Consider the following 17,664-nt stretch of genomic DNA (forward strand, 5'->3'; position numbering starts at 1 on the left):
GTACTGTGGTCCGGCAGACCTAGTCCGCCGGACAATTCGATCATGTGTACGCAGCATTAGGGATCAAAGGAATATCTGTACAGCTTGTTTCAGGCTGCACAGATTTGAGCATAAAAGATAAGACCTGGTTGCTATAGCCAACTACCCTAATTTTTAATGAACATATTTTAATTAAAATGTTATTTGATTTTTGATATAGGTTTATTTATCATTTCATTATAACATCATTTTGATATCAGCATATATAGCCATACATAAATATACCCTGAAACATACATATCGATATAATAATAATTTTTACAGTCTGCATTTCACTAACAACACAGCTTAAATTTGGCTGATCTACCTCAAAGCATGGTTTAAACAATCATAAATGTGAGCAATAATTTTGAAGAGGATAAAAACATACGACACAAGTAGCACTAATGAATGCATTGTGCAACAGGGAACAGGAGTAGATGGCCGGTGTTTAGTGAAATGCATTTCAATAGCATTTATGGCTGTTTTATGGCCATCCCTTGGAGAATTTTATGAGAGGGCTCTTACTCTACACTGCATATCCTTCCAAATCTAATTCACTAGAAATGGCAGCTGGCTCTTTCTACATCCATGTGTTGATACATTTAAAAGCATTCCCTAAACTGTATCTGGCATAATATTGTTTATTTCTGTTGGACAGCTATCCCTGCCGTGAGATTTGCTACACTGAAGACCAGACTATTGATAAGCCAGGAATATGAACTGGCCTACCACAGCTAGCAGCTGCACAAACCAAGGTTTTGAAAGCTGCATGCTGAATACAGCAGATTAAATACAAACAAAAGGGGGAAATTATCACAAACTTAGTTTTCAAAACATTGAAAAAAAGACTTTATATAGTAATTAACATTCCAACAGTTAAATTACTGACATTAGTGTCAAGCAAAAAAAAAAATATCTTGCCTGCCTGCATTGTTTAATAATCTAGCTCGTGTATTTGAAAGACAAAAAAATCTCTAAAGTAAAAAATACCACTATTATTAATGGATTTTTTCCACTCTATTTGTGCGGGTCCTTGGGCATAGTGACAAATATTTTCCATTGAGGATAAACTAATGGATTGAAGGTACACCCCAGTCAAAGTTGAAAACTAAGCCTTGGGATGCATACAGAAAGCATAGCTTTCTTCAGTACATTTATTTTTCATCAGGACATTGTTGTTGTGTGACAAATAAGCCAAATCCATTATTTTGTTGCTAATCTGTTGATTTGAGAACCCCTGCTTCTGATACAGGGGGGCTATTGTCAAGCATATTCTCTGCAGGCTCCTTGGTGTCTCTCCTATACAGATAAGTTAGTCACACGTCTTTAGAAGTCCAAATAAAAAATGCCACCTGCCATAAGAATGTTAAAGTGTTTTTTTACCCCAACACTGATATGTGTCTGCTGTATCATGTGCATGTATGAGAAAGTATCCTGTTCTCTTTGTGTTTCTCCTTTTATGTGAAATTCCTGGTGATCCTGCTAGTCCCCTTGCTTTCCTATTAAAAAAGGACCACACTAAGTAGGTAAGCACATCATGGTCAGTTATTTAGCTGTGCTTTGAAGTCAGTGTACTCTCCTCTAATGATTAGACTTGTCCTGACATGCCCCCACTGCACAGCCATTCACTGGGAAAAGATGATCCGCACCCCAGTGATTGCGCTTAAAAAAATAGTATTTATTAACAAGCCACAGTGACCAAATGCAAATAATCTATAAATGCAAAAAAATCTATAACAGACCCCTTGCCACATAACTTCCGCAAATAAGAAAGGTTGACGCGTTTCAGCCTATAAGGCCTTAGTCATAACCACCACTAAATGTGGTGCTGCTTCTTATCCCCTAGGTCATATGCAGCTAAAATCAGAGGGAACGTGATCACTTATAAAAAAAAAGGGAAAAAGGGTATTTATATATTTTTTATATCTATACAAAAATGTTTTGCTTTTCATTTCTATTTTAAACTAAATGGGTTGTTTTACAAGGTGACCATTTCCATTCACTTTAACCTTGCACCAGAAAACTAAGTGTGTGCAACTGTGTGTGTGTGTTTCTAGTTTTCAGACCAACTAGACCAATCAGAGAAATCAGTCATAGATTTAGTTTAAAGTGGTTGTAAAGTCAGCGGGTTTCTTTACCTTAATGAATTCTAGCATTAAGATAAAAAACTGTCTGTGTGCAGCAGCCCCCCTCAGCCCCTCTAAGGCCCCTTTCACACGGATGGCTGTTCTGCCGCTGTTAAAAGCATGTTTTGTTATTTAGAAATTCAGAGAATCCTGGCACAGCGCTCACTTGCAGTTGTACATTGTGATTAGGTGCGTTTATATGCAGCTGAGTTTAGCTGCGTTGAGCTGCACTGGAACATTCTTGCCATTTCTGATGTGCTTCCTGTTGTTTTTCTTCCCTTGTTGCTGCTGCTATCTGCAGGTGAAATAATACACTGTGATCACCTGCAGTTATGTGCAGATAGCTGCAGATAGCTGCAATAAATTGGTCCTGGACGCAGTCAAATTCATTTTTTCTAACTGCACCAAACCCCATGTAACAAAATCATTGCTAAATAAATGCAATGTGTGAATAGGGCCATAGGCATTGTCTGAGTTTAGCTGCAGTAGATAACTTGATCTATCCCCAGCTAAAAGCTGAATTCTATCCACCTGTGTGAAAGGGACCTTATACTTACCGGAGCCCATCTTGATCCAGCGATGTTGCAGGGGATACTCAGCTACCCAGGACTCACCCTCCTTATTGGTTGAGAAAGCAGCATGGCACCATTAGCTCCCGCTGCTGTCAATCAAAGTCAGTGAGCCAATGAGGAGAGGGAGGGGGCGGGGTCGAACCGCGGCTCTGTGTCTGATTGGACACACAGGGTGGTGGATCGGCTCGGGTGCACCCATAGCAAGCTGCTTGCTGTGGGGGCAGGCAATGGGAGGAAGGGACCAGGCACGAGGGACCCGAGAAGAGGAGGTTCTGGCCTGCTCTGGGCAAAACCACTGCACAGAGCAGGTAAGTATGACATGTTTGTTATTTCTTAAAAAACATTAAATAAAACGTAGACTTTAGTATCACGTTGCGTTAAATGACGCACACCAATGCTGCTAAATCTAGTTTGGGCGTTTAATCTTTGAAAATCTCTAGCTACAAAGGTGTATACGTGGGTCTATCTCACACAGAGATGAAATGCTCAAGTGTTTGAGTCTTTCATTGACACATTTTGTAGAAGTAAAACATCTTTACATTAGATTGTTAGTTTTAGTAATATCATAGCTTTCTAGTTATCACTGAATCTGCAATATACTTGAATTGAACAATGTCTCTGTTCAGAAAACTGATTTCCCTTCACTGCCTTTTATGCTGCCCTATATATATGGATGGCCTCTTGCTAAGGTGCTGACTTTTTTTTTTTTTTAGTGTGCATAGGAAAGTTTGCTTGATAATCAGGTTTTAATGCCTACAAGGTCTTCCTAGGCAAAGCTCGCAAGATTAGAATGATTTAACCATAGACTAGAGGCAGAAAGCCGAAAAGTATACTGATAGTTCAGGACTTTTTTTGATGCCTTTGTGGATTTCTTTTTCTTGCCTGCAAGTAATTTACAGTATAATACATGAAACTTGAATGCTTGTTTCACTTAACAGACTTGTCCCTCCACACCTCAAAGTCAATTTGATAACACTATAGATGACAGGGAAAGATCAGCTCAGTTTTATACTTGTTGAAAGCTAATAAAAACAGCTAGAAGCTTTAAAGTTTCCATTCTGTACTTAACAGTAAGAAATTCTCCTTCTGCGGAGAGCATACCCCGACGAACTTGAGTTTGAGTAACAAATCTGTTAAAAATCCTACAGCAGCTTTATAGTCTTGTATTACTACTGCAGCTATTGTTTAAAAAATAGATCTTGAATGCTGTCCATTATAATGCACATCCACCAGCCACAATATTGTGTGGGGATTACCACAAATCCGCCAAAGTCTACTGACTACTGGGCATTTTCTCTCTCTCTTCTCTCAACACTTTTCATAGTAAGGACCAATACACTTATTGTAGGCATAGATACAATTAGAAGTTTCAGCAAATGCAGAATGAAAATTAAACATTTTCACCTAAAAATTGAATTTATATGGTATCAAATGTGTAGTGCAGGGATAGGAAAGCATGGAAGGGTGGGGATCTATGTGAAAAACATGGAAAAGATCACCAGGGGGCAGCAGAATTTTTTTTTAGATAATCTTGCAAGGCCCCAAAAAAAGTAAGGAAAGTTTGAAAAGTTCAGGGGTCTGTAGTAAGTAACACAGGGTTCAGGGGTCAATAGTAACACAGAGTTAAAAGGTCAACAGTATGTAATGCAGAGTTGAGAGGTCAGTAGTAAATAACACAGAGTGCAAGGGTCAGAAGTATGTCACACGGAGGTGCAGGGGTATGTAGTGAGCACCTCAGAGTGTAGGGTAACGCAGATTTCGGAGATTAGTAGTATGTTGAGCACATTGCAAAGATCAGGAGTAAGCCAGAGTTCAGAGGACAGTATTAAGTAAAGCAGAGTACAGAGGTCAGTATTAGGTAATGCAGAGTTTAGAGCTTGGTAATAATTAAAGCAGAGTGCAGGGGTCAGTAGTAGGTAATGCAGAGTTCAAGAGTCAATAGTATTTCATAGCTCCAAAGTCAGTATTAAGTAGCGCAGAGTTCAGAGCTTGGTAATTATTAAAGCAGAGTGCAGGGGTCAGTAGTAAATAATGCATAAATCAGAGGACAGTAGTAAGTAATGTACAGAATTTGAGTCAGGACTAACTAATGCAGGATTCAGAGGTCAGTAGTATGCAATACACAGTGCAGGGGTCAGGAATGAGAAACATAGAGTTCAGAGGTCAGTAATAAGTAGAACAGATGTCAGTGCATAATGCTGGGGGCGGGAGTCAATATTAAGTAATACAAATTTCAGAAGTCAGTATTAAGTAATGCACAGTGTAGAGGTCAGTAATAGGTAACAGAGAGTGAGCAGAGTCCACCCAGATCACAAACTGGAAACATAGTGGGGTCAGTTGTGATCTACCCATCGAATGCCCATGATTGCCAAGTAGATCTGAATTGGAGGGTTGCCAAAGCCTGATGTAGTGAATGTCTGCAGCATGTAGCAACTGTAAATTCACTGGGAGTTAATAGAAAAGCACTGATGGGTATTAATGTTCAGTAATATTAATGCTAAATCTTAATGGCAAACAATCAATGTAGGCTAGTAACTGTAAATTGTATTATTAAATAAATGTGGTAGATGTTATTAAAGCCTACAAGTTCTAGCTGAAAATGGAAATTGAACTGTACAGGGAGTGGCAGAAAAAATAAATTAATTAATCGGAATAAACATGTGGTACATGCTCTCAATCGTTATGGCAAAAGATCTGATGTAGTTCTGGCAGCAAATGATCATGTCCTTAAAGCGGAACTGCACCCTCTCAGTCAACACAATTTTTAATTCTTATGCTGTTAGCATTAGTAAACAGATAGGAAAGTATATCATGTTTACTTGTTTTAATCTTTTTTTTACATGTCTTCAGTTATTCCCTGGTTTCCATGCCTAGGCAAATAATACCATTCATCCCAAGGCTCTTGATGAGGGGAGGAGGGGGTTTTCTTAGCTAAGCACACCCACCTGCCTGCATGCCTAAGCTCAGGGCAGATGAATTACAGGAAGTAAGTGATACATGAATCATCTGCCCTTACTCAAGATAGCCACAGCCAGAAATGCTATGGGGGGTTTTTAACGTTATTTCTTAGCATAATTAAGCATGGAGACACGTATGGATGGGGAAGTTTGCTTTAAATATTAAATTATTCACACAAAAACATTTTTTTACTTTTTTTTACATCCTGTTATTAGAGTAGTTCAGTGTCACCATAGTGACAGCAATGTTTTGAACTGTCCCAAATGGATTTAATTCAAAACAGCTGTGATTACTATTGTAATGCTGTGATTGGCCTGCAGCTATAACATGGTACAGGGTGCTGTGATTGACCAGGTACCATGTGATAGATGTGGGCCAATCACAGCATCACAATTCTAAGGACAGCTGTTATGAATGAAACCCATAACAGTGGTGCTTACATTTTTATCAATTGTTTGCATAGCGATCACATGATACCCCAGCCGCTTTGAGTACTGGGAGCCGCAATCCACTGTGTCTGGTGGACATTGTGGTCGTGGGATCTGTGCACAAGTGTGCATGTGCCAGGCGATGTACACGTTCCTAGGTTTCTTTTATTAAGAAAAATATATATTTCTTAATTTTAATGTATTTATGTAATATATTTTTTATTTGTAATATATGTGATGAATTTGTATGGTTTTAGGTTATACCTGAAAACATTACAACATTCTGTAATTTTAAATATAAAACTAATCATTAAATAAAATGTTTTTTATGTAATTTATATTGTTATTTTAAACAATTTTCCATTTATATAATGACTGGCATAATGTCCAAAGAGATATATAGCTCCAAGAGATTGCATCCTTGTTTTTTATTATCTTAAGATTTTATATTTATAAAGTACCACAAGATGGTGTTGTAAGTAATGGCCTATATTAATTAATTGGAACAATTACCTATGTCTTACCCCAGGGATAGGCAACCTCAGCACTCCAGCTGTGGTGAAACTATAAATCCCATCATGCCTCTGCCTCTAGGAGTCCTGCCTTTGATTATCAGTGTCAGGCAATGTCTCATGGAATGTGTAGGAGGCATTGCTTTTGTGCCCCGATGACATAATATGTGATGAAACGAGTAGGGCAAAGCCAGAAGTGACATCCCCAGGCATGCACAACCACCATCAGATTCATGGAAATTGTAGTTTGTTTGATGCTAATTGCTTCCTATATGCTTGTGTTTCTAACCACCTCAATAAATTGTGTATGGAGGGTTTTACACCATGTGAGCGTGGTGCTCTTCTTTTCTTTGCATCCATTCAGGGATACTCCTTTCCATCTGTGAGGTGCTGTCCATTTATTTCCATGTACTGACTACCGATTCATAAATGTACAAAGCGTTGATTGACTTCTCATTCACTGAGAGTCACATTTGATCTAGTAAATGCATATGCTTGGAGATGTAGTTTGAGCACTGGGTGGATCACGTATGAAGATTTTGAACATGGAGTGTTTAATTTGGATAATTAATCTTTACTGGTGCAACAAATATTTTGGGACTTTTTAGTTATTTCTGCACATTGATTTTTTATGTTGCTTTGAGTTCAAAGCTCAAGCATGTTGGGTTTTATTATTTGGCATGCAGGTATAGCTGTGTCCTATAGCTGCGTCCAGCCACAGTAGTTTAACTGTGGAAGTGGTTATTATGCCACGTACACACAACCGGGCTTTTCGACGGACTAGGTCTTCCCGGCTGACTTATGGCGGAGTTCTGACAGACTTTCCGAATGAACGGACTTGGCCACACACAATCACACCAAAGTCCGACGGATTCAAATGTGATGACGTATGACCGGACTAGAATAAGGAAGTTCATAGCAAGTAGCCAGTAGCTGCCCTAGCATTGGTTTTTGTCCATCGGACTAGCATACACACGAGTAGATTTCTCGATAGGAACTGGGTCTGACGGAGTTCCAGCTAAAAGATTTGAAACGTTTTATTTCTAAAGTCCGTCAGATTTTTGGACAGCAAAGGTCCGATGGAGCCCACACACGATCGAACTGTCCCACGGATTCGTTCCGTCTGACCTTTGCTGTCGAAAAGTCCAGTCATGTGTAAGCGGCATAAGGCTTCCCACTACAAAAAAGTTTTTTCATTTTTTGGAGGAAGAAATAAAATATAAATAAAGCTGAAAACAGATGTCACAGTCATAGATACTTCAAAAGAAATAGCTTTCATAGTCCCATCACCACTAGCTCCAGTTATGGAAGTTGAACAGTGTGTCTAAATATAAATGTGCAGTTTGATAGGCACCAGAGTTTGGAAAGGTTGCTTAATGCATTGCATAATCCTAAAAACCTGGTCAGACCCGTATCTGATTTTTTTCAGCAATACAAGTCTGTATGAGGATACTTATGATGTGTGTGTGGCTGTTACTTAGCTATACCAGCAACAGCACCGGGGTGGTTGAATAGAAATCAAAAATCTGCTAAGACATAACTATTTATTGTAAGGAATTTACAAGCAAAAATCCATTAGGAATCAAAACAAACAGCAGTTAAAGGCTGCGTAAAAAGAAAAAAAGGAATAATACTTCAATTATGATAACAAATCAAATATAGGAAACAATGCATTACAGAGCCGATCTGTGTTTTTTCAGCAAAATCTGAAAAAATATTTCACCAGGTGCAGACATTCAATATAACTTAGAGTTAGGCAAAGAATACCAACAAAGAAATAAAACAACGTATATCAAGAACATAAAACAAAAATAAACTTTACAACTTACAAGGATTTCCAATTTCTTTTTCTGTTTTCTGCTCATGGGTTCTGGGTGAATGAGGGTAAATTGGGCCTTAAAAACAAACAAATAAGAAACAAAACAAAAAAAAAAAAAGAAAAAAAGAAAAAGAAAGAAGAGGAAACAAAAATCAAATAAATGAAATGAACAAATGTAAAATAATAAAAATAATCATGGGTATAAAAATGGTGTCATTAAAAGTAAGCAGGGATTAGAAATTGCAGACACAATGCAAGCTAAATACTGCACTGGCAGCGTCTGCTTCTCTGCTTCTATTAAGCAAGCAGAATGAAGTACAGAGCCATTTTTTTTCAAAACTCACTCGCTGTGGAAAGCCTAAATACTTTCGACTGTGGAACATAAGCGTTAATGGATCTATTTTATTTAGGATGTCAAAGGCTTTTTTATGCTTGCCATATGCCTGAGTGGTAATAAACGTGTTCAGTTGCACTATGTAGATGGAGTTTTGGTTGAATACCATTTGAGAAAGTATCATACTGCTTTGTTTATTGGTTCTTGTTGTAGCAAATCTATTGGGAGTTTTGTGAGCACATTCATCCATATGAATGGAAATCTACGGTCACAGCTTACACTTTCTTTTTATAACAACAGTTATGTAATAGCAATACAAGCAATCGTTATTTTTGACAATCCAATACTTAAAAATACTTAAAAATCCAATACCTAAAAATCTCCTTTCATGTTGTGAGGGACGCCGGTCTGCTTGCCATCTCTTTCAACAACTTCTGGGGTTCCCTGTATGCTTTGCAGCTTCCCCTCTGCCTCTTTTGGTTTACTTACTAAAGACTACCCATGGCACCTTGCTGAGTGATTCCTGTACTGACTCCTTAAAGGAGTTCACCTTTTTGAACAGAATTTAACTTTTTATAATAATTAGAATCCGTTTGAAATATCATTTCTGCCCCAGTCATCCCAATGTTATCTGTCACCTACCTCATCTACAGAAGCTTTGACATTTCATGTTTCTGTCTGAGTTTTAAAAAAAATATTTCTGCTTGCATCACTTCCTGCAGGTCATCTCCCATCATTCACTGTGTTGTTGCATCACAGAAAAGGGTGTCATAGGGCATGCATTGCCAGTCTTGACCACACCTTCTTTATTACTATACCATCCCCTCTTGTTTTATTTCCACCCACTTTTCTACTTCTTCCCTTAAGATGACCATACACATTACAATAGGATTGTACAAGCTCCTTTAAATTTCTCATCAGCTATGTAGTACAAGGGTCTGCCTGATACAAATTAAATAGGTTGTTTAGGTGAGTTATCCTATTCCATAGTTCTGCTAAATCTCAGCTAAGGAAATTGCACAGTGATTGTACAGAGAAGGTACAGTCTCCTTTAGATTTACCAAAACATTATAATAGGAGAAGGCACCTATATATCCAATTACTTTTTATTCACTCTGGCAGGCCGTTTTCACTATATAGTTGATGGTAGATCTAAAGAAGATTGTACAGATTGTATAGTGTATGGTGAGCTTTATAGGACATACTTCTCCTGTTTTCAATACTACAGCTCTATCCATACAGGCTGTTATCTGATTGCTCAGCTCCTGCACAGTCTGCCAAATAAATTAAGACTGCAAGATGAAAGTAGGGTAACCCTGTCTGTGTATTTAGTGAGAATGGTATGCAGTGAGTGCACTGAAAAAAACATGCACCTGAGGAGGTGGGTGGTAGTGATCTGCTGGAAGGGGGGAGAACAGATGAAGGGTGTGTGCTAATGAGGTCAGCTGGCGAACTCCTTTTCATGTCATGTCCTAAGGTGTCTCCAGGAAATAATGGAGATTTTTTTTATACAGCCTACTGGACACTGAGGTAAGGGGTGTGTAGGATAAATAGAAAGATTTTTTATTGCTGCCAAAGAAATGCATTAATTGTATATTATATATTGGTACATAGGGGAGCTGAAATTTAGAAAAAAAAGTGAACTTTTAAATGCCTCCTCTCAGCAACTGTGTATTTCAGAATGCAGGCTCTGTGACATATGTGACACAGCAATGCATACTCACAAGTTAGTGAATACACTGTATGCCACAGAATTCAAGGAGCTAATACGTGACACTTCAAGATTGTTCAGATTAATAATCATAGGCTAGAAATGATTGATTAAGGTATTTTTAGCCATATTAGTGCAATTGCAATAAAAACAATTGAATATTGTTAGTACTCAATTGTTTTTGCTAGAAATAAATGAAATTCAAATGGAAATAAACATGATCTTAAATGTTGACTATAAATACATTTTAGGATCCTGGTATACCACCTATGCGGCATTCAGTTATCATAAAATCATCACTAAAAGCAGAGTGATCTGTGTAGGTTTCAAATAATGTTTCAAAGTAGAATATAAGATTATAAGCTCTTTTGAGCAGGGGCATTCTATCTCTCTTGTCTTGAATTGTTTTGGAATTGTACTGACTCCCTTATTGTTGTAAATTCCTAGGAAAACTTTTGACAATATAAAGTATAAATCCTGTAAAATAATAGTAATGTCATTTTAGTACATTGACATACCTCAAGTGGTGAGAAATATCTAGCCTATGGTTTGGAAGGGTCTCTGCAGTGGTCTCATTTGAATGTGGGCAGTTTGACAAAAGCTGCGTGTGTGTGACTTGGGTAATTTGAAAGTAAATCTAAAGGTAAACTACCAAATAAAAGCACAATTCTATGGCCCTGTTTAGGGGAATATAACTTTCCCTGGAGTCATTTACAATATGACGGCACATGTGTAGGATATTTTAGGTTCCTATGGGCCATCTCACATTCAAAGTGTTAAATATGTAATTGTATTATTGAAGATTCTTAGTGCTCCTCATCTGTGATTCTTCCATCATTAGCTCCCTGAATCTCTTTGCTCCAAATGGGGCTCAGAAAATACCAGAATTCCATGTTTATTTGTTTATTTTGGCCAAAAAAAACAACGCTAATCATAACATCTTGCATGTAAAGAGGTGAATCTTCAGCCCACCAGTTATTTTGGTTTAAATATTTTCCAGGCCTAAATATTGAACTTTTATTTCCTTTTTGGGTCAAAATATTTACCTCAGTTTAAAGTGGAAAATTGGCGAAAGCTTTTATAGTTTTACTACATGTACAGTTACTAGCAACATTAGCAACCACTGTAAAAGTAATTTCTTCGGCACTTGTGACAGTCATCTAAATTTGGACAGTTCAATCAGGCAAATAGTAGCAATAAAAAAATAAATGGAAAAGATCTGGTAAAGATCATCTCTAGGCAAAAACATCAAACACTGTTTAGCTTACATTTATAATAGAGAACAGATATCGCTCTCCACTATATACCTCTATGCTGCTCCCCGCTGAGGCCTGTATTTCGCAACCCATTCATAAAATGCAGACCATGTTATGGTGCCTTGCCAAGGATTTCTTTCTGCTAAATGCAGTAGAGAGGATCAAATGATTTGAGGAGAGGCTCTCCTCCTAGTATTTTATTTTATTTTGTTTTCCTATTCATTATAATAGCATCATTTGGGTGCCAAAGCCCAGATTGCTGAGCAAATTTGTAAAGCAACATCTGTGCTTTATAAATGAGCATAGACCTCTTAGTCACCGTAAAGTCATGAATTCAATACATTTCACTTTATAACCTGTTTTGGAAAGATGACAGCTAAAATCCTACAACTTAAGTACCTTACAGTCAATCCTATATTTATCCATGGATAAACCTAAAACATACAAAATAACTGCATCTATCCGTATTCATTACACAACTGCAAAGAAAGCCCCATGTAGTTTTGAATTGTTTGATTTCTAGGTCCAGCTGAAAATCATTTTATAATATTAAGATGATTTTTCATGAGCTGAAATAGAGATGATTCTAGATAACAGATATATCAGTTCTTCTCAGCTTAAGGCTAACCATGATTATGCCCATATTAAAGGTGTCAGGGTCTTTTCTACCGCTGTAAAAATATATGTTTAATCATCAAAGGAGCACATGTGGTGTGCACATCCATAATTAATCCCTGCATAATAATTACATGATAATTAAGACAGGCAAGTGCCTTAATCACACACATGAACAAAATAATCTAACCGGGAGAGTATTGAGCTTTTTGACAAATCCTTTGTGTTCTTTTTATCAAATTTATGAACTAGCATGGACAAGGTTGTCATCTTGAAACTAGCAGAAGTAGGACAAACTAACAGCTAATTGATTCATGCTAATTATATAAAAAAGTAGCAGCTGGCCTTCCTGTGATAACGAAGTTAGGGAAAATGTTGCCACACTGCATTCCAGCAGCAGGTAATAGGGATCCACTTTATGCATTATACTCATCAGAAAAATCACACTGTATAAATAACAGTCTCCTATCATTTGATATACACAGTGCCAAAGTATTGAAATTGTACATTATTGTATTTCTGAACCCATTCCACACTATATAAAACTATATGCAATTGATTCTAGCAGTCACATGTGTAAGCAAAACTGTATAGAGGTCTCTCGTATTTATGTAACTGTGCAGCTAATTGGTCTTCAACAAAAGTTTGTTCAGTTCTGTGCCACCTTGGTTTTAAAAATTACTTGCTATTGAACTTAATGGACATTTGGCTTTTTTCAACTTAACTAACTATGACATTTGCTATGATAATCTTCTAAAATGTTTGCATATTTACTGTATCTTCCTCTGTGACCTTTACATCCGTTTTTGGAAAATGAAGTCATTTAGATTTTGTGATCTTTCAAAATACCTTTGAGTAAGTACTTGGTAATGCAAGCAAAATAAATGAGATTCGTTCCTTCTTTTTTTGACTCACTGAACATGATCTCTGGTATCTATGTCTTGTTGCTATTACTACATTGCACAACGTAAGTCTTTTTAATCCTTGGTTTTAATACAGTTAACCCAACAGTTTTTCTTTAAGGAGCTTCTTATGTTTGTTTGGTTTCTTGAGCATATATGTACATTGGGCATGTGCTGGACGATCCCACAATCCCCCCCGGGGACTTGAAGGAGCATTTGTTCAGTCCTTGTTACCTTGTTCCCTCAAGCGCTGTTGACCACTCTTTGAATAAAGGTCAGGCAAGCGTGCATTGGGGTGGCGTCTCTGCACTTATGGTCTGGTCTTAATGGGATTAATTTCTCACTGATATTGCACTATTTAAGGTTTAGAAATTTGTTTCTGGTTTCACCTACTGGAATTCTATTTTCTTAATTGACCATCACATATTGTATTACACAGATTTTTGTCATTATTTTATCATGTGGTTTATGCACATTATTTTAGTCTGCACAATCAATTGTTACGTACAGTATATTGGCTGTTTTTTATACACACTGTCTTATAGTTTTAGCTTGGGATTAGCGCTGCACATTAAACGCACATATTGTCCGTACTCGCCTGAGCCTATCACTGCTTGTAAAAATACAACCATTAAATAAAAGATTAAACCCAATTCATAAAGCAAATGGACCAGAATCAGAATCCTTATTTAAAAAAAAAAGACTATTATTATTGAGTGCAATGACATTTGAAAAGTCACATGGCTAAAAATAAAGATCTTTATTCATGTTTTAAACGTTTTGAAGTGAACTTTTAATTGATGTATATTATATGCTTATATATCAGGTGCAGGGATAAGCTCGATGTTCGGGTTGAACAAAAGTTTAACTCGAACAACGAGTGTTCGCCCATTCGCCAATCACATCACGCTCTGCCTCTGCCTCTGGGTGCCTTTGGCCAATCATGGCTCAGGGGGACTAAGCCCACGCTCCACACTATATAAGGTTGAAGCAGACAGGTTATTCAGTTTGTGGCAGTGTATTTGATATATACAGTCAGTCTAATGTATATATGCCCAACAAGAGTAACTGTGAGGGTTAACAGTGTGCTGGCTCCACCAAAACCAAAGGCCCATTTTTCTGCCTCTGTTTAAAAGGGCCATGTAATTACATTTTTTGATATAATATTTCACAGCAGGTCCTGTTCCTTGGCCAAACAAGAGAACTGTGATGGGTTACAGTGTTCTGGTACCACCAACATCTAAGGCCCAGAGTATATAGGGTAGGCCGTATAGTATATATACTGATGTTCAGAGTATATAGTGCATGGCTGCAGGGTTCTCCTTAATATACATACCAGACCTTACAATTTTTTTGTTGATATTTTTGGTATTTTTACCTATATTGCCGGGATCCGACAATACATTACAGCCATGAGCAGTTTTAAATTAAATTTTTTCCTTTAGAAATGTGATTTTGCTGTGGTACTGTTATAAACATGGGAAAGATGTGCTACAGGCATACTAAGGACACCCCCCAGGCATGATATATAAAGGAATATTTCATTTTTATTGTTTCACTTTAAGCATTACTGCTCCCGAAAAAACTTCAGTTTTTAAAACTTTTTTTTTGCATTGCTACATGTCCCCTGGGGCAGGGCCGGGTCCCCAAACACTCTTTATGGCAATAACTTGCATATAAGCCTTTAAAATTAGTACCTTTGATTTTTCACGTTCACGTCCCATAGACTTTAATGGTGTTTGCACAAATTTTTTGCCTGTTTGCATGTTCTGCTACAAACCGAACCAGGGGGTGTTCGACTCATCCCCAATCAGATGTTCAGCCACATTGGTGGCCACAGAAGAGGCATCATAAAAGTGTCCTAGTAGTTCATAATCAGTATTTTGGCATTGGCAATATTTTATGATGATGGCATTAGATATGCAAATTTCTAGTCAATAATGGTTAAACCATGTATCCTTGGTCTTCAGTTTGACACTATTAAATTAGATGGGTTCTCAGGAAAGGATGGTTCTTAACATTTTAAAGGGTGATATATGTGAGACAGCATTGTATTTCATTCTTGCTTCAGTGATGCAGCTAGTGCTCTAGTTTGCTTCAAAGGATCACTGCAGTATTTGATTAACTGATTACTGACTTGCATACAGTGGGTTGACATATGTTTCTTAGCAAATGCTTTACCTAAGCTTTTAATTGATTAAAAGATAAAAAGCGGCTATTAATCATTTGTTATTGAACCACTGAACATAAGTTTTAATGGTCTGCCATACCTCAAAGAGGTACACCAATTATCATTAAGCTCTATATGACAAAGTAAAAGGAAATGCTTCTTCACATTGCAAAAGTACATTGTGTACAGAGTTTCTAATTCAAATATCAAGCACCTTGAAAAAAAATAACGTATTTACTATTACACTTCTGGCAATGGTGGCATAACAATTACAAAAAAGATCTCAAATAATATTCCAGGCAGAATAACTACTGAAGATATGAAATCAGAAAATGATTTCTGTCTACTGATACAGCACATGTAGAATTGTGGAAGGGTGGCTGCACAGGAAGCTGGGATAAAAAATAATTTATGTTTATTGAATTAACATAAAGTATGACTGCTTGCAAGTATACAATCTAGCATATTTTATAATTTCCCATTACCCCATTTTGAAGTGCAATAGCACTTTAGGAAAAATTGACAATAGGGCCTAATGTTGGTATCATTGGTCTTCTAGCAAATAGCTTTTAGAATCATATGGAGAAAATATTCTGGAGAACAGGAAGTTTATCCAACAGCAAAGCCCTGGCGGTCACAATGAGATTGGAGGAGATGAAGATATCCCTGCTGAGGTGATAGACAATAAAGAAAATACGAGTTTCTCTTAGGGGTTATATTTTTGTATCATAATTTGTATCATTGGGCCTCATCTACACTGGCCATTTAGCCATTTAGAGGCATAGGTGCACCATCCAGTCCAGCTGCCAGCAGTCTGTCAAACTCTACGAGAGTGACAACTGCTATGGCTGGACGGGGCTGGGCAGTGCACTCAGAGGTACTTCAGCTTAGGGCAGTATGTGCCCAGGGATGAATGTCCAGGATGCTGACTGCTTGCATTCACGTACTGCCCTAAATATACATGCACTGCCCAGCCAAGTTATGACACAGCATCTGTCAGACTTTCATACTGCCTAAACACCCAGTGTGCATGAGGCCTTATTTGTATCATTCTTGGGGTTTGTCAGGCAGCACAACCAGCCTCTGTCATTCTGCTCTCTTCTATTAGAATTTTCCTTGTTAGCACATGAGCACTACAGAACATCCAATTGGCTCCTTGTGCTGCTTCTTTCTTTTTCCAGTCTGAGTGTCCCATACAGGGTTTGCAAGTAGCCAGTACCAAGTCACATTCATGTACCTACACTAGTTGCTTTTAAAAACTACCAAAACAATGTTTTAATGAACACATTTCTGCATGAAATGGTGTTTTGGCTATCTGCCTGGATTTTAGCTTTCCCAATGGGGTGTACTATGAAATTTACTAGAAATAAGATGCACTATACTAGAATACAAAACTCAGAATAACATTGGATTTACGTTGTAATGCCTAATTCAATAAAGCTGCTGCATTCTTTTACCTGCCTTATTAGATCTGTGTGATAATTACACGGAAATGCTGGAATATTATACATGAGTATAACTGCAGCCTGATCAGGGATGATTAGCCAAATATTCAGGAGTTTGACTGGCTTACACTGGAGTTACTTCAAATGTTTATAATGAGAATGCACAGTAATAACAATTCAGTATAATAAAAAGCTAAAAATGTCAGACTCCCCGGGGTAGCAATAAATAGACTGGGATGCTCAAGCAACCCCAGAGTACTCAGCACGGTTTTCTAAAGTTCATTCCAAACTCTTTGATATCCAGTTTCAAATTTGTTCTCTGCATGACTGCAGCATGCAACTGGCCAAAGACTATAAAGCGGAAAAGAGTGCCACAAGCTGATTTTGATGTGGCAGCAGGCGGAAAACACGATCTCTCAGTATAAACTGCAAACTCATCTTGTGCGTAGGAATTCAAGAATGATTGTATTGAATATGATCCAAAATAAACCAAAGAGCATATTTATAAATCAGTTATTCTGATATTCACCAAACATTCACTCCATATGTATCTTTCAGGTGCACATGCTCTTGTGCTTGATTCACCACCGGTGAATGTTTTGTGAAAGTCACATTCACAGCTGTAGACCTCATGCATTTGGATGAATACACACTCCTGAGTCTTGAAGCGTAAAATATCTGGCACTTTCCAGCATTCAGGCAGCCTTGGTGACACATACAGCTGCCAAATACAAGTGAATGGCTATAGGTGGCCAGATGCTTGTGGTCGCTGAACGTAAAAGTGGCCTGGGGAAA

General features: G+C 37.6%; 1 protein-coding gene across 4 annotated transcripts in view; it reads right to left on the reverse strand.

The window, feature by feature from the left end:
• The window catches only part of UNC5C (unc-5 netrin receptor C), a 517,444-nt gene that overhangs the window by 55,398 nt on the left and 444,382 nt on the right, over window positions 1-17,664 (reverse strand). For 2 of the 4 annotated variants that reach the window (XM_077476578.1, XM_077476579.1), the window contains one exon: window positions 8,447-8,512. The exons of the other annotated variants lie outside the window; for them this stretch is intronic. In XM_077476578.1, coding sequence (XP_077332704.1) covers window positions 8,447-8,512 — 66 coding nt within the window. The remainder of the gene's footprint in view (window positions 1-8,446; window positions 8,513-17,664) is intronic. 4 annotated transcript variants of the gene reach the window in all.

The sequence above is a fragment of the Lithobates pipiens genome, unplaced genomic scaffold (genome assembly GCF_037356315.1).
Source record: "Lithobates pipiens isolate NorthernLeopardFrog02 unplaced genomic scaffold, aLitPip1_a1.2 Scaffold_13, whole genome shotgun sequence".
NCBI lineage: Eukaryota > Metazoa > Chordata > Amphibia > Anura > Ranidae > Lithobates > Lithobates pipiens.